This window comes from Protopterus annectens, chromosome 14.part0, assembly GCF_019279795.1.
Source record: "Protopterus annectens isolate FY-2018-M chromosome 14.part0, PAN1.0, whole genome shotgun sequence".
In the NCBI taxonomy this organism is placed as follows: Eukaryota; Metazoa; Chordata; order Ceratodontiformes; family Protopteridae; genus Protopterus; species Protopterus annectens.
The window spans coordinates 431,191,499-431,209,607 of record NC_056748.1 but is presented as its reverse complement, the minus strand read 5'-3'; the positions used below and the strand labels follow the sequence as shown (position 1 = coordinate 431,209,607).

Sequence of the window (18,109 nt, the reverse complement as noted above, 5' to 3'; positions counted from 1 at the left end):
GTAGGCATCCTGAAGGTCTAACGAGCACATCCAGACACTCTCTTGCAGGTACGGCATGATGGACTGTAGTGTGACCATCCAGAATTTTTCTTTGGCAACTGACAGGTTCAGGGTAGTTCACCATTTTCTTTGGCAAGAAAAAGAACCTGGAGGAGATGCCCGATCCGGACTGATCTGGGGGGACAGGTTCAATGGCTCGTTTATCTAGCAGCTTGGAAATTTCCTGTGCTGCTGCCTCCCTTTGCGTGGGTGGTATGTCCAGGAGGTGTTTGGGAGGAACCACAAAGGGGATAGAGTATCCTCTGGATAGGATCTGAAGCACCCAGCGGTCTGATGTTACTGACTCCCATGCCACCAGGTGCAATGACAATCGTGCCCCGACTGCCTCCAGAGTAGAGCAGTCGGGCAACCCCTCAGGGGTGCTGTCCGGGCCTGTCCGAGAAAGGTTCTCGAGACCCAAAATTCCTCGGACCCCCTCTACCTCTGGGTCGGCGTCCATTCTGTCCCCCTCTGCCTCTGGGGGAATTAGAGCCCTGAGTGTCCCAAGAATACTGTGACTTCCAGACAGAACCACATCTTCTTTTGCCCATACTGATTCTGGGAAAAGGAGCTTTGAGGGTTTGAGAAGTGGATTCCGATGGCAGTGTCTTCTCGTCCTTCTCACTCTGGACTAAGTCTCTGACAGTCTTACCAAAGACAGTAGAGCCGTCATAAAGGGCATTGGCAAAGGACGCCTTAAAAGGTTCTGAAAACTGACAGTCTGAGCCAGGCGTTGTGCCTCAAGGACACGTGTTTGAGACTGCTTTCAAAGTGGCCATCCTCGCAGAGAACAAGTCCCTGTCCTCCTGCAACATGAACTTAGGGGGAAACTCAGCCAGCTCCTTGACCAGGTCGCACTGGAGTCTTGTGACGTGGGGCCAGGTAGTTCAGCGCCCTAATGGAAAAGTTTGTTGATGCATAAACCCGCTTCCCTAAGCAGTCCATCATCCACGACTCTCAGTCAGGAGGATGAACTGAGGAACTCTCTTGGGTTAGTTCCTTCTATGTGGCTGCTGCTACCACCATAGCGTCTACAGGGGAGCCCTTGTTCCATGCTGGTCTATCTGATGGTGGACTTAAGATCTTATCAGGACATTTAGGGATTGGTTCCACGGTGTCCGGCTTCTTCCAGGCCCGTGAGGTAACCAGGTCCATCATGGGATCTGTGGGAGGGGACACCCAAGGAAGTAGATGGGCCTGTCCCGAAAGCCTCCAGGAACACAGACTCATCAGAAGAAGGTTTGGGGGTGGACCAACCTCCCCATTGGCAAAGGATTTCAATAATGTCTCCAAAGGAGACATCCTCGGGAGGTGACCTGGGTGAACCTTCCACATCATCCAAATCCGTGTCCTCGGTGAGGGACTTGGGGGAGTTCAAGTTTCTCCTCTTACACGTATACTTGCAAGGCACATCTCCGTCAGGGTTCTCTGGAGGGAACTCGCAAGCCGCTTGTTCCTCAGGGAGAACCATCTGGGCCTCCTCAAGCATGGGCTGTCCCTCTGGTAAAATGATGGGATTCGTAGATAGAGCCGAGGGGGTCAGGGTGGAATCTGACGGGACAGTCAAGGGTCTCGATCCAGCAAAGAGAACTCTACCACGTCAAACGCAGAGGGAGAACAAACCACCTGGGGAACCAATAAGGAAGCCGGTCTCCTTGGATCCGACATGAAAATCGGAGCAGGGCCCGAAGTGGACAGAGCTCCGAGGGAAGGAACCTGACCCGACAATGCCGGAGCCAATGAAAAAAGTTCAGCTCCCTCAGATCCAACACCCAAGTTCTGGCTCCGAGAGCCACTCGGATCCGACACGCTCCAGGCAGCTGTCGGCATCGAGGAAGCAGGTACCATTGGCGCCGACCCCCTGACTATGGCCATCCTTGGATCCAAGTACTCCGAACCCGGTGGATGGATGAGAGAAGGAGAAATCAGTGTGAAAAAAGGAAGTGAGCTCCGCCCTCCAAAGGGAGAGGGGGGCTAGCAAGACCCCCATCTGGATCAGAGTACGAATGAACCTCCTCATCATTTTATCTATGTCAACTTCGATAAGCTATGCGTGGATGTCGATGAGTCCACGGACTCTGACCTGGCGGGTCGAGGAACCGAGTCCCTAGATGGAGAACGTCTCTCCTCTGGCTCCGGGGAAAATCTTGGAGATCGGAGCCAAGGGGAGTCACAGATCCAAGGCTGACTTTTGGTGGGAGAAGGACGGTCAGTGGACCTCTTAGGTTTGTCTGATCTGTGAGATTTTGCCACTCTCTCCTTTCTCTCTGCCCCTTTTCCGCTCCACATTCACAGGCTTTGAAATGGGAGGTTAACCCAGCCTGGGAGGGAGGAGATGCAAGGGCAAGAGAGGAAGGAGAGGTGGCCACAGCAGCAGCTGTGACCGAAGCCGAGGACGAGGCAACCGCCTCAGAAGTAGGAAGAAGGCTTTTCAGGGCCAACTTAGCCTACCTGTCCTTGATAGCGCACGGGTTAAAACTCGTGCATATGGAGCAGTCAGTAGTCAAATGGCCAATGCCCAAGCTCATTACACAATGAGTGTGGCCATCTGCAGGAGACAATTTATGGCCACACTCAGTGCACCTTTTGAACACAGGCTTATCAGTCATGCTTCTATCCAAGCCACCCAAGCTAGAGAAGGGAAAAAGGATAGAAAAAATTAGCATTTTTCCCAGTCAGACCACTCGCCACACACTGGGGGGGAAGGGGAAGCAAAGCACACTAACAAACTAGTTCTAAACTACAAAAAGGTTCTATTACATGACACACCAGTGAGGGGAGGAGAAGAGGGAACCTACAGTAAACACTTATACTAATATTTCAGAGAAAAAAGCTGCTTAAAAGCAGAAAACCCACTCACTACTCGGAGCTCAGGAGATCATGACACTTCAGCAAGCCGTGGCAAATGAGATCTGGTGGTTGGAAGGTAGTGGAGGTGTATTATAGGCAAGGGGAGGAGCTTGGAGTTCAGAGCAGATGCTAGTGAAAATGCCGGCTAGGATCTGATAAGGATCTGGAATCCTACAGGTTGAAGACCAAATGAAGTAAACTACTTCAGATGGAAAATTACATCAGATCTAGTGTTATAACAGAGCAGAGACTAAAAATTACTACAGTAAAAGAGCTGCATAGAGAGGTTCCTGATACAGTGGATATAAAAAGTTTACACACCCCTGTTAAAATGTCAGGTTCTTGTGATATAAAAAAATGAGACCACAATAAATCATTTCAAAACTTTTCCCACCTTTAATGTGACCTATTTCTTGTACAATTCAACTGAAAAACAAAATGTACAGTAAGCTGGTTGCATAAGTGTGCACACCCTTAAACTAATATTTTGTTGAAGCACCTTTTGATTTAATTACAGCATTCAGTCTTCTTGGGTAGGAGTCTATCAGCATGGCACATCTTGACTTGGCAATATTTGCCTACTCTTCATAGCATAGCAAAAGTGCTCCAAATCTGTCAGATTGCGAGGGCATCTCTTGTGCACAGCCCTCTTCAGGTCACCCCACAGATTTTCTATTGGATTTAGGTCTGGGCTCTGGCTGGGCCATTCTAAAACTTCAATTTTCTTCTGGTAAAGCCATTCTTTTGTTGCTTTGGATGTATGCTTGGGGTCAATGTATGGAAAGGTGAAATTCCTCTTCATCTTCAGCAGACGCCTAAAGGTTTTGGGCCAAAAGTGACTGGTATTTGGAACTGCTCATAATTCCCTCCACTTTGGCTAAAGACCCAGTTCCAGCTGAAGAAAAGCAACCCCAAGGCATAATACTGCCACCACCATGCTTCACCATGGGGATGGTGTTCTTTTGGTGATGCGAAGTGTTGTTTTTGCGCCAAATGTACCTTTTGGAATTGTGGCCAAAAGGTTCAACCTTGGTCTCATCAGACCATAACACATTTTCCCACATGCTTTTGGGAGACTTAATGTATTAGTATTTGCCAGAAATTCCTGCAGCTCCTTCAGTGTTGTTGTAGGTCTCTTGGCAGCCTCCCTGACCAGTTTTTGCCTTGTCTTTTCATCAATTTTGGAGGGACATCCAGTTCTTAGCAACGTCACTGTTGTCCCATATTTTCTCCACTTTTTGATGACTGTCTTCACTGTGTTCCATGACATATCCAATGCTGTGGAATTTTTTTTGTACTCTTCTCCTGACTTGATAGCTTTCAATAATGCGATCCCTTTAATGCTTTGTAAGCTCTCTGCGAACCATGGCTTTTGCTGTAGCAGGCAACTGAGTAAATGTCAAGAAAATCCTACTAGGGCAGCTGAACTTTATTTGGGGTTAATCAGTCTCTTTAATTGATGGCAGGTGTGCTCCCAGGAAGACAATGTTATAATTAAAACAAAATGTCCTTCAACAAAGTATTAGTTTAAGGGTGTGCACACCTATGCAACCAGCTTATTATACATTTTTTTTATTTTTTATATTTTCTCCCCGAATAGATTTGTTTTTCAATTGAACTGTACAGGTTATAAATCACATTAAAGGTGGGAAAAGTGTGTAAACCTTTTATATCCACTATATGTACTGCAAGTAAAGCTCTTGTACAAAATGAACTGTTCCCAAAAGGAAGATTAGCATTCACAGTGAATAATCTGGTCAAAATTTGGGAGGTCAGTCAGAAATAAAATGTTATATGCTGAACTAAAGACTAAAACAGTGCATTAACTAAGAAGTCTTTTAAATGAGCAGAACAGCATTGTTCTGAAGTAAAAAGGCTACAACATGCATACAGCCAAAGTTAATTTTAAAATAGGAATGTAAAGTAATGCATATGATATCCCACAACGTAAATAAAATATATAGTTTAGATATTCAAGTCATCAAAAATGGTGTATAGAACATGATATATACATATATATAAAATATTTAAATGACCTGGCTACAAGAACCTGAATGTCACTGCAACTCTTTCTAGAATGTTCAGTCTGATTAAAGTTATAAAAAATATCTCTGAGCTGTTAATTGCCCATCCTGACAATTCCACAATCAGTACAACCTCCTTATATCATGCAATCTCCATCTATCCCCAAAATATAATTACATCAACACTTAGACTATGACAATTCTTGTAACCATTTATAAAAGTTTCCTACAAAAGGAAATTACAGTTATATTGTCCAGATAACTTGCATTTACCAGCCCTTATGAATTAACTACACAACTGTACAACACGGGTGCAGCAAGCCATTTGCAGTATGGGTCCTTAAATACAATCTCTAGTCCACAAAAGCAATCTTTAAAAAATGGACTAAAACAGCAGAACAACCTCCAAATAAAGATAGTTCTAGACGAGAATTTCAACAATTTATTTTTTGAAGCAAATGCACAATGCAGTACTTAAAAAGAAGGATCCATATTACTTTGTGAACTAAATCTAAAATGTTTTGGTAAAACTCCAATAAAGGAAGGTTACACTGCCAGTAACAAGCTTTTTTCAAGTTTGGATGGAGGTACATTAATGGAGTCTTTATTCTCAAAATTGTAGGAGCATCCTGATTTATTTAAAAGGTATCCAGTCAACATTAAAATTACAAAAAAAGTAGTTATGTACTCACCATAACGTTCTATCGGAGTGGTTCTACTTCATTTGCCTTCAACCTCTGGGTCCTCTAATCCATATTGGATCCGACATGGCGGCATTTTTCATCTACGGCTCCCAGCTCTATGCTCCTCCCCTTACCCATAATGCCCCTGTCTCCTTTCAGATCGAGTTTGCTGCCTAACAGATACCTGACCAAATAACTCCTTATCCTCCAACATAAACATCACAAATGAACTTTAGCCATGACAGAACCAAAGATCCCAGCAATAATTGTCCTGTACAAAGAACGTGTCATATCTCAAAGGATACGGTTAGGGGGAAGGAAGGGAGGAATGGTTGAAGACAAATGAAGTAGAACTACTCAGATGGAACGTTATGGTGAGTACATAATGTCTTTATCTGAAGTAGTTTACTTCATTTACTCTTCAACCTGTGGGACAGAGTCCCCAGCTACCTAACTCTTGGGAGGGCCTCATGGAAGGATATTCCGGAGCACCGCAGAACCAAAGGATATTCTACTCCTAGAGACCAAATCCAGTTTACAATGAGAAATAAAGGTGAGATGAGGCCCAAGTAGCAGATGAACAAATCTCATCCAAAGAGACCATAGACCAAAAAGCTGCTGACGTAGCTATAGATCGGGTCGAATGAGCCTTCACTTTTACTGGAAGAGACAAACCTCTACCTGAATAAGCCCGGCCAATGCATTGTGAAATCCAGCGAGCAATAGTCACTTTTGAGACAGGTTTACTTAAGAAAGGCTTGGCACAGGACACAAAAAGCTGATCAGACGTGCGGAAAGGTTTAGTCCTGTGTAGATAAAACCTCAACTGCCTGTGTATGTCCAGTAAATGTAATTTGTATTCCCATTTGTTCTGGTAGTTCGGAAAAATACTGGTAAATTAATAATCTGATTAATATTGGCCTCCAAGGCTACCTTGGGAAGGAAGAACGGGTTAGTGCATAGCGACACTATCCTTGTGAAAGATCATGTAAGGGACTTTGATAGAAAGAGCTTGAAGCTCTGACACCCTTCTAGCGGATGTAATGGCAACCAAAAAGGCAGTTTTCCAAGTCAAAAATTGTAGATCCAGAGATGCCACAGGCTCAAAGAGGAGAAACCAATGCCTGCAACAACAAAGTGAGGTCCCACAGAGGAATGGGGTCTTTAACCGGGGGTCTGAAAAGAAAAGCACCTATGACAAAGGTTTTACCAAGTTTAGAAGCAGCCAACGAAGACATGTCCACATCAACATGAAAATTAAAATGGCGGCTAGTTGGACTTTCACCGTTGAGGAACTAGCACCTTGATGAAAAATGCTAGCTAGAAAATCTAAAACTGCTGAAAGCAGTGCAGTGAAAGGGTCCAAAGACCTCTGAATGGCCCAAATAAAAAAAAGTTTCTGTTTACTGTGATGAACTTTTCTGGTGAACTATTTATGAGCGGCCACCAGAATGGATTTAACAGGAGATGACAGACCAGGAGTCCTAAGAATCATGGGAAACCGAGCAGCCAAGCAGTGAGCTTCAGACTGTCCAGAGCTGGATGAGGAATCCCCGAGGGATGTGAAAGTATATCTGGGACCGGATCCAAGGTCCATGATGGAACAACCAGGTGAGACATGAATAAGGGAAACCAAACTTGTCAAGGCCAGAATGGGGCAATTAGGATCACAGTGCTCCCCAGCCTTTGGGCTTTCTGCAGAAACGTCCGACATGAAGGGACGAGGAGGATATTCATAAAGAAGCCTGGGAGGACAAGCATGAATCAGAGCGTCTCTGGGAGCTTCCCCCGGTGGGGGGTTCAGAGCGAAAAACTCACTGCATTTCACGTTGAAAAGAGATGCAAAGAGATTGCAGCAAGGACAACCCCACTCTAGGAGGATCTGTTCTGGTACTGAAGGCTTCAGAGACCACTCGTAAGGCATCAGGATAGATCTGCTGAGCATGTCCGCTAAGATGTTGGACTGTCCCGGGATGTGCATTGCCACCAGAAAACTGCCAGTGGAGATCGCCCATTCCCACACTCACATGGCCTCTCGACATAAGGGATAAGATCTGGTTCCCCACTGTTTGTTGATACACCAGACCACCGACATGTTGTATGTCTGAACTGCAATTGCTCCCAAAGGAAAATTAGCATGGAGGGCCTGCAACGCAAGAAGAACCGCTCTCATCGCTAGAACACTGACGTGCAGATAGGTCTCGGAAGGGGACTGTCCTTCCTGAGCAATACCCCCCCAAAGTAGGGAGGCATCTGTGGTCGCCGTGGTTTGGGGTAAAGGAGGTTGAAAAGGACGTCCCTTGAGGAGATCCGGGGACTGAATCCACCACCAAAGGAAATCTCTGCACGTTTCTGAAATTCTCATGGGAAAGGACAAAGGGAGGTCTAACAGTGACCACTGAATCGCTAGAGTCCACTGCAGTACCCTCATATGAAGGCGTGCCATGGGGAGAAGATTTATCGTGGCCGCCACAGAACCTAAAGCTCTTAACACTGCTTTGGCTGTTGGAAAATGGGTCTGAAGAATGTGTAAGACGTGTAGCCTCAAGCTGCGTATCCAGTGGTGAGGAACACTTGCGACTGTATTGTGTCCAGCCGTGCCCCAATGAAATCTAGAATCTGAATCAGGTGAAGAGCAGACTTGTTCATATTGATCGTAATGCCTAACTGGTTGGCTAACTGAAGGAGGGAGTCCCTGGCCTGACATAGTAGATGCACTGAGGGGGTGGTAAAGAGCCAATCGTCCAGGTATGGAAAGACCTGAATGCCATGAAGCCTCAGGTGAGCCGCTACTACTGCCATTATCTTGGTAAACACCTGGGGGGCTGTGGTGAGACCGAAGGGGAGGGCTTGAAATTGGTAATGATTGGCTTCCAGCCGGAAGCGAAGGAACCTCCGGGAGCGCCTGTGCATTTTGATGTGATAGTATCCTAGAGGTCAATCGAGCACATCCAGTCTCGGTCCTGCAGATAAGGCAGAATATACTGAATCGTGATCATCCGGAATTTTGTCTTGGTTACTGACAGGTTCAATTGGGACAGATCCAATATTGGCCTGAGGTCTCCTGTCTTTTTTGGCACTAAAAAGAACATGGAATAAACCCCGGATCCAGACTGGTCTCGGGGGACCGGTTGGATGACTCGTTTTCTCAGCAGTTAGTCTATCTGCACTGCTGCTTCCTTCCGCTGCATGGGTGGGACGTCCAGGAGGGTTTTGTTGGAAGGTGGTAGATCCTTTAAGGGGATGAAATATCCTCTGGATATTACTAAAAGCACCCACTGATCTGTAGTAATGGACTCTCATGCTAGTGGGTGAAGCAACAGATGACCCCTGACTGCCTCCAGAGATGGACAGCCAGGCCAACCCCTCAGGGTTGCTGTCTGGGTTTATCTGAGAAAGGGTCTCGGGACTCAAAATTCCTAGGACCCCCTCTGCCTCTAGGCCGGCATCGATCGTATCCCCATCTGCCTCTGGGGGAAGGTGAGTCCTGGGTTTCCTGGGAAAACACCTGAGAATTGCAGAACCACATCATCTTCTGGCCTCGCTGTTTCCTGGAAAAGGACCTTTGAGGCAGTGAGAATCGGACCCAGACGGCAGACAGCGTTCTTCCCATCCTTCTCGCCTTGGACCAAAGTCTCTCTGACTGTCTTCCCAAAAAGGAAAGAACCATCAAAAGGGGCGTTGATAAAAGATACCTTGAAGAGCTCCCAGAACTGACCTAAGCGGAGCCAGGCATGGCGCCGTATGGCAACGCCTGACCCCACCGCCCATGGGTCTCCCTCCATGGCATGGGAGTGCAAACGCATGAATGTGTTGGCTACAAATTTTAGGGTGGTCATTTGTGCATTGAACATCTTCCTGTCCTCTGCCAACATGGATCCTGGGGTTGACTCCGTGACTTCCTTGACCAGAACTCTCCAGAGTCGAATAACGTGCTCCATGTAGTTCAGCGCCCTCACACAGAACATCGCTGAAACATAGACTCGCTTTCCAAAACGATCCAACGTCCTCGACTCTCGGTCAGTCGGATAGACCGTGGAACTCTCCTGGGTGAGTTCCTTCTTGGTAGCCACCGTCACCAGCATAGCATCTACAGGGGACCCCTTGTGCCAATGAAGTCTGACTGCAGGAGGGCTTAAGACCTTATCTGGGCGCTTTGGTATTGGCTCTACAGTGTCCGGCTCCTTCCATACCCTAGATGTTATCAAATCCACAGGAGGGGACACCCAAGAGGTAGACGGGCCCAAGCCGAATGCTCCCAGAAACACGGACTCGTCACAGATTGGTTTTGGGGTGGACCACCCCCCTCTTTGGAGGATCTCCATGATGTCTCCAAAGGAGACATCCACGGGGGGGGGGGGGGGGTGATCTTGGGGAACCTCCCCCTTCATCCAGGTCCGTGTCTTCTGTGAGAGACTCTGGAGGAGAGTCCAAGTGCCTCCTTTTACACGTATGCTTGCTGGGGGGGTCCTCAGGGGGACTCTCTGGAGAGGTCTCACAAGCGGGTTGTTCCAAGGCCAGAATGTCTTGTGGCATTACAGCTACGGGCTGTTCCTGAGAGGGCAAGATGGTCGGACCTGCACTCAAGGCCAGGGGGGTCTGGACGGACTCCGAAAACAAAATATTCATAGGCCTCGACCCTGCAAGACCCCTCTCCACCATGTCGACTGCAGAGGGGGGACGGACCTCCTGGGCTGAACTAGCGGAATCCACTCCCCCCCCCAATCCGACCGGGGTGTCAGAGCTGTGCCTCTAAGAGCTGAAGCCCGGGAGCAGAGAGCACTCCATCGGATCCAACCCCGAGGCTACGGCTCCTTAGAGCTCAGAGCCAATCTAGTCGGATCCGACACACTAAGGGTACTGGCTGGCATCGAGGTACAAGGTACCATCGGTGCTGACCCCTCGACTCAGACAGTCCTCAGATCCAACAGCTGCAAAACCGCAGGTCAGATCGGAGAAGGAGTGATGGATCTAAATACTGGCTGGAAGGCACCCGCTTCGGTGGGAGAACGCCCTGCAAGATCCCCATCTGAATTTTAGTGCGGATAAATCTCCGCATCATCTTGTGCATCTCCGCTTCAGACAGGTTCTGGGTACAGCGAGAGGATGCCACCAAAGTGGGCCGGGAGAGCCGGTGGGGAGAAGGCCTAGGGGACAACTGGCTAACTAGAACCTTGGGCTCAGGGGAAAACCTTGGGGACCTGAGCCTTCGGTGGGGGTGGCCGGCCTCTGACGAGCGGACATGGGAGTGCTTGCAAGGCCGGTCCTTCTTGACCTTATCCCCTTCCCCAGGCCTCTTGGCAGGAGGATGAGTCCCAGAGGCCTAGGAAGGGGAAGACTAAGGAGCAGATGCTGCTTTCTTAGCGGGGGAAGGTGGGACGTCTGTCTCAGCAGTGGAGGGCAAAGGCCTTTGACAATCAGTTTGCCCCGCCTGTCCTTAAGTGCTCTGGGGTTGAACCCAGTGCAAATACGACAGGGGGACTGGAGGTGAGCCACCCCCAAACAAACCATGTACAGAGTGTGGCCATCCGGCGGAGAAAGCTTATGGCCATACTCTGTGCATCTTTTGAAACCAGGCTTCGGGGCGTCTGCCATGCCTTAGTCGGTTCAAAGTAAACACACACACACACACACACACACACACACACACACACACACACACACACACACACACGGAAAAAGAAGAGGGGAGGAAGATAGAAAAGCCTACAAAAAACAAGCTACGAAGAACCCCGTGAAGGTATTGAAAAGATTAGGAGTGAAAAGGATAGTTAAAGTCCAAATTTTAATTAAATTTTACTCTTTAAATTGCAACACCACCACAATGGAGCTTGGACCACGCTGCTTCCTCTCAGGCTGCAAACAAGATCTGAAGGGAGAAGGGAGACAGGGACATTATGGGTAAGGGAAGGAGCATGAAGCCCAGAGCCGTAGCTGGAAAATGTGGCCGTGTCAGATCCGATATGGATCTGAGGACCCACAGGTTGAAGAGCAAATGAAGTAAACTACTTCAGATCACAAGAATCAGTGGGCACATGAAGAAAAACCCAGCAAAAGTGACAGAAAAAAGTATGACAACCAGCTTTAAAGAATGGACCATAAACATTCCCTTGGCACTTCCTAAATAAGACAGAAGTATAGACACATTCCTATAACACAGAAAGCAACAAAAAGTACAGTTTTGTACCTACCATAAATGTAGATGTCCGAACTGGATAGCATCTGCAGTCATAACAAATGGGTTGTCCTGTCGTCAGCAGCCCTTCGGTCGGCCGGATTCCAAAGTCTGGGTCCGGCTTCGGCTGATGTCGCACTTCACCCGACGTCATCTCTGCTGGTCTTCGGGTATAAAGGCATCAGCCGACACCATTTTCCTCAGTGTTTCTTGCCCCAGATGCCAATTGCCCTCTTGGAAAGCTAAATTTTGGATAAATGCCAATGTTTCCAAAATAGTAGAAGGAAACACAAAAAATAAGCATGTATGTACATATATACAAACAAATACACCATAAGAGACCCCCCCCCCCCCAGCTAGCTATTAGGAGGGTAAATACCCTAGGAGTACCACAGAGGGGAAGGAGGGAGGGTAATCCTGACTGCAGATGCTATCCAGTTCGGACATCTACATTTATGGTAGGTACAAAACTGTACTATGTCCTTCATGGATGCATCTGCAGTCATAACAAATGGGTAGAATACCATAGCCAAAACTAGGGGAGGAGGAATAAAAATTATGGTGTAGTTAGGATCCCTTGCAGTACAGCAGTGGCAAACCCTGCTCGGGATCTAGAATATAGAGGTAAATTATAATGCTTGGCAAATGTATGCACGGAGGTCCAAGTAGCCGCCTCAATAATGTCCTTGGTTGCCACTCCTCGTAAGAAAGCTGTGGTAGTGGCTGTAGCCCTTGTAGAATGAGGTCTTATGTTCTGTGGAATTGGTTTTCCATGGTAGGAGTAACAGAATATTATGCAATTTCCTATCCATTTGGAGATTGTCTGTTTGGAAATTGCTTTTCCTTCCCTTCCTGTTGCATAGGCTACAAAAAGCTGGTCAGTTTTTCTGTTACTTTTGGTTCTGTCCAGGTAGTAGCGTAACTGTCTATGTACATCCAAGGTATGCAGCATTCTTTCACCTCTGTTTTGTGGATTGGGAAAGAAGGTAGGTAGGTGGATTGCCTGGTTTAAAGACACTCTGGATACCACCTTAGACATAAATGTAGGATTAGTTCTCATGGACACCCTATCTTGATGGAAGATTAGGAAGGGTTGCACTGCCATTAAGGCCTGTAGTTCGAAACCCTCCTTGCTGAAGTAATAGCCAGTAGGAAAGCAGTTTTCCATGACAGGTGTTGTAGATCTGCTGTTGCTGCTGGTTCAAACGGAGGGAGTGTCAACTTTTCTAGTACAAAGTTCAAGTCCCATGCTGGTAATGGTGGTTTCCTAGGAGGTTTTACATTCTTGATCCCTCTGAGGAATTGCCTGAGTAGAGGATGTGAAAAGACAGGAGGATCAAAGCTGTATTCTGCTGAAATAGCTGATGCATGTATCTTGATGGAGGAATAGGACAGGCCTGTATGTAGAAGCTCTGCCAAGTACTCCAGAATGTTAGCAATATCTATGTTCGACACATCTTTTCCTCTTTCAGTACTCCAAATGACGAACCTTTTCCATTTTCCTGCATAGTTCCTTCGTGTTGAAGGTCTGCGGGCTTCAAGGATAATGTCTTTGACCCTTTGGGAAAGGTCTGGGGTAGTTGCTGCTATGCGATGTTCCAGGCAGTCAGTTGCAAGGTTTTTAGGTTTGGATGTATGATGTTGTAGTTGTTCTGAGTTAACATCAGAGGCATCAGGGGTATTGACCACATTTTCTCCTGAGACATGCTCCTCAGCAATGGGTACCAGTGTTGTCTTGGCCAGTTCGGAGCTATCAGAATTATCCTTGGACGTTCCTCTTTGATTTTCAGTAGTACCTTGTGCATCAAGGGAAGAGGTGGAAATGCATATGCTATCAGGCCTTTCCAGCTGAAGGATAGAGAGTCCACCTTCCATGCAAGTGGGTGGAATGTCCTTGTGCAGAATTTTTTGAGCTGGTGATTGAGTGGGGAGGCGAATAGATCTATTTGTGGCATTCCCCATTTCTTTGTGATGGCCTTGAAGATGTCCGGGTGTAGCATCCATTCGTGAGCATCCGAGGTGGTTCTGCTTAAAATGTCTGCTAAGGTGTTCTCTTTTCCCGGTACAAATATTGCCTGTAACTGGATGTTGTAGCTGAGAGCCAGATTCCAAAGGTCCAAAGTCATTCTGCATAGGGGGTATGAATGAGTGCCTCCCTGTTTGTTGATGTACCACATGACTGTGGTGTTGTCTGTCCTTATCATCAGATGGCCTTCTTTGAGGAATGGTCTGAATTTTTGGATTGCCAGTTTTACTGCCAGCATTTCTTTTTGGTTTATGTGCAGGTGCAGCTGGTCCTGAGTCCACAGTCCTTGTACGCATTTGTCCAGCATGTGCGCCCCCCCATCCTAGGTCTGAGGCGTCCGTTGTGATGGTTTGGCTTGCTCGAAAGTTGTGGAAGGGTAAGCCTGGGTTTGACTGGCATGCTTGAGCCCACCATAGGAACTCCTGTTTTAGGCATGGGATTAGTGGTATTTCTGTTTCTAAGCTGTGCCTGTGTTGAGACCATAAATTCTTTAGGTACCACTGTAACTTTCTCATATGCAGTCTGGCATGTGGGACCAAGATTATGCATGATGCCATGAAGCCCAAGGCCTGCAGAACTTTTCTTGCTGTTAGTTTGTTCTGCTTTGTTAATGCCAAGAAGTAAAGAGGGAGCTCTTTTGTTTTTCTGCAGTTAGGAATGCCATTTGCTTTACTGTGTCCAATTCCGCCAAGAAAGTTCTTGTTTGGGATGGTATCAGCCTTGACTTTTGTAAATTGACTGTGTATCCCAGGGCTTGTAGCAAGTAAATGACCCTTTGTAAATCTGTTGTCAGCTTGCTTTTGTTGTCCGCTTGTAACAGGCAGTCGTCCAGGTATGGATAAATTTGGATTCCCTGTACTCTGCAGTGAGCGATTACTGATGCCAGGCATTTTGTGAATACTCTGGGCGCAGTAGATAAGCCAAAGGGCAATGCTGAGAATTGATAATGCTCTGATCCTGCAAGAAATCTGAGGTATCTTCTGCAATTTGGTCGAATGGGGACGTGCAGGTATGCCTCCTTGAGATCTAGAGTTAACAGCCAACACTCCTTGCCCAGCATGGGAAGAAGTTGCTGTAGGGTCAGCATTTTGAATTTTGGGACAATGATGTATGTGTTTAAGATGGACAGGTCGAGAATAGGTCTCCAGTTTTTCTCTTTTCTTGGCACTAGGAAGAGTCTGGAGTAGAATCCTTTGCCCTGTTCTGTTATTGGTACTCTTTCCACAGCTCTCATCTTTGTTAATTCCGCTATCTGCTGCAGAGCTTCTATTTTTTTGATTTGGAGGCAGGTTTGGCATTCCTCTTTTATTGGTAAGGTGTGGAAGTGGAACCGTAGCCTTGGTCTATGGTTTGCAAAATCCACTTGTCTTTGTGATATAGTGCCAATTTTTCGAGAATAAGGCTAACTTTCCGCCTAATGGTGCTGCTATTTGCTCCCTGGTAGGCGGAGTCAGAGCCAAGTCACTGTGATTGTCCTGTTGCAGTGGCAGTGGTTGTGTCTGTGCCTCGGTTATTGCCTTGCCACTGTCGCCCTCTGTAGGCACCTCCTCTGGATTGATTTCTGCCCCTAGAGCGTCTATTCCTGCCCCTTTGGGATCTTGTGGAGTCAGGAAAGGACCAATTTTTGGCAGGCCAGTTCCTGCTAAACCTTGGGGGCTGAACCTGTAAGAAATCTTTAACTGTTTGTACAGATTTTGCCTTTTCTTCCATTTTCTTCATTACCTGCTGGGCAGGTGCCCCAAACAGACTGGCCTTATCCATAGGAGCATCTAATAGCTTTGCTTTAACATGATCCGGTAAGACCTGTTCTTTCAACCATGCATGCCTTCTTATCACTGTGCCAGTCATGGCTGATCTAAATGAAGCCTCCAGTGCATCATAGCCACATTTTAAGGAATGGTTACTAACCTGTTGGATGTTATTTACCATTTCTAATACATATTTCTTATCTAAAGATTCATCAGAGGACAGCTTTTTAATTAACTGATCAAACATAAACTCTTGGTATTGGATCATGTGAATCTGACAGTTTAAAGCTCTAGCTGAGAGAGTAGCAGAGGTGTAGACTTTTTCCCCCATCTCTCTAAGGACCTGGATTCCCTTTCAGAGGGAATAGGGTTTTTTGCTGTGGTCGAGGCTACTGCCTTAGGCCCCTGGGATATAGTTTCGGGGTCTGCAAGTGGGGCCTTGTATAGGTGGTGATGAGTGTCTGGTACCCTGTAAAATCTATCCGGTTTGGCACGGGCTGGAGGCAAAGTATCAGGTGTGGTGCAGACATCATTAAATGCATCGTCCACAACAGGCAGAACAGGAGGTATAGCTAAGGGCCTATGTTGTGGTAAGTGCAGAAAAGTCCTAAGCCTTTTTCTTGAATCTGAGAAATCTTGTCCCTGCCATTGGAATTGTTCTCTCATGGCATGTAAGGTTTCCCCAGAGGAGAATTCCTCTGGTGGAGAGGCAGCTGGAATGGATTCTTCAGCATCGGAATCTTCATAATTGGAAAAAGGAGCCTCTGGCTGGTCTGTAATGTCTGAGTCATCCGCAGAATCATCAGAGGACACAGGCTCGGGGGCTCTGCTCTAGGTCTCTTTTCTGGGGGCTGAGAGGCCCTGTCTGGGTGAGATTGGGATCCCCTAATTAAGGATATTAAATCTTCTGCCAGAGTAAGCATTTGTGAACTAGAAGATGGCCTGAGTGAGGGGGGTTTAACAGGCACTGATTTAGCAGATTTGGCTGCTTTAGCCCTGGCAAAGGCCTTAATAGACATGGCTGCAGGAGGCCTAGCAGCACCACGTGCTGGGGTAGAGACATCCAAAGGGATGGTGTCTGATAAATCACTAGGAACCACAGTTGTAGGCAAAATTTCTGAGGCTGATTCAGATAAGGTAGCAGGGGCCTCAGTAGTAGTCAAGGATTCGGCTGAAGATTGACCAGTTTTCTCGGTTTCGGCCGAAACCGGGACACTCGCGGCTTGCTTAACCGTGGTTTCGGCCGAATCCGCGGACCGCGAGTGTCGGTCTTTTTCTTTGCGTTTTTTAACAATTTGGGTAGTCGGAGGATCCGACGGCATAATGTACGCAAAGTCTGAGCCGAAAAACTGTTCAGCAAACTCCGACCGACGCCTAAGCGTTCGTCGGTTGAAGGAAGCACAGGCCGAACAGGCTGCTACATCGTGGTCTGGGCCTAAGCAAGGCAAACAGTAAGAGTGGAAATCTTTATGAGGTATTTGTTTCCCACAAGTTAAACAGTTATTGACTTTTTCTGACATCAGCTGAGGCAAGAAAGAGTCCCCAACGGGGTACTTAGCTTTTTAGAAGTCTTCGAAGTAGTATTCGGTAGTAGTAATCTCTGGATCTGACCGACCGGCACTTGAACAGCTTCTGCTTCGGGCGCCACGCGGCAAGAAAGACTGAGGAAAATGGCGTCGGCTGATGCCTTTATACCCAAAGACCAGCAGAGATGACGTCGGGTGAAGTGCGACATCAGCCGAAGCCGGACCCAGACTTTGGAATCCGGCCGACCGAAGGGCTGCCTGACGACAGGACAATCCATTTGTTATGACTGCAGATGCACCCATGAAGGACATCAGTAAAAGTAGAACTGTAACGCACGATAGCAACACCATTATCTTTGTAAATATGACAATCACATCTCTGAACAAAGCACTTATTAGAACAAACCAGAAAATGAAGATAAAGAGCATTAGGGATGAAACATGGGGATATACAGATGTATTTGCTTGTGTGGTAGTGGTGTTTAAAAGTTAACGTAACAGCAATTTTGACTAACACCATTCTGTATTCACAACATGAAACAAGCAAGCAATAATAAAGCAGGTTCTGAAAACAGTTATTAGCCTCTATCTTAAATCAACCACAATGTAACATGCATTTTTCTTTAATGTAGAAGTAAACTACATGCTTTTTTTTACCTAGGCAAGTAATCCAACAGTGTCTTTAGTTCTTCACAAAGCAGATTTACTAAACCACTTTTCACTGCATTGTATGATACGTCAATCATGAAAATGAAAGCTGGTGGTTCAGGAAGCTTGTTATTCTGTTAAAAAATACAAACATTGACAGTTATAAGTAAAGCACTCAAAACCAGTCACACTGAAGACCCCTACATACCTGAATTTTACTAATATACAAGTTAAAGACTGAACATTTAGAGGCATAACTTTACAGTAATAAAAAATGACAAAATATAATGTGGTGTCACTAAAGATTAAAATGCTCCCAGGCTCACCAGTTTTCACTTGTGGTATTGTCATGAAACAATCAGAAACAGACGTTTAGCCTATGGGGGAGAG

General features: G+C 46.6%; 1 protein-coding gene across 1 annotated transcript in view; it reads right to left on the bottom strand.

Moving 5' to 3' along the window:
- Nucleotides 1-18,109, bottom strand: part of SEC24C (SEC24 homolog C, COPII coat complex component) — a 2,546,747-nt gene that overhangs the window by 1,410,848 nt on the left and 1,117,790 nt on the right. The window contains exon 12 of the mRNA XM_044055565.1: nt 17,729-17,853. Coding sequence (XP_043911500.1) covers nt 17,729-17,853 — 125 coding nt within the window. The remainder of the gene's footprint in view (nt 1-17,728; nt 17,854-18,109) is intronic.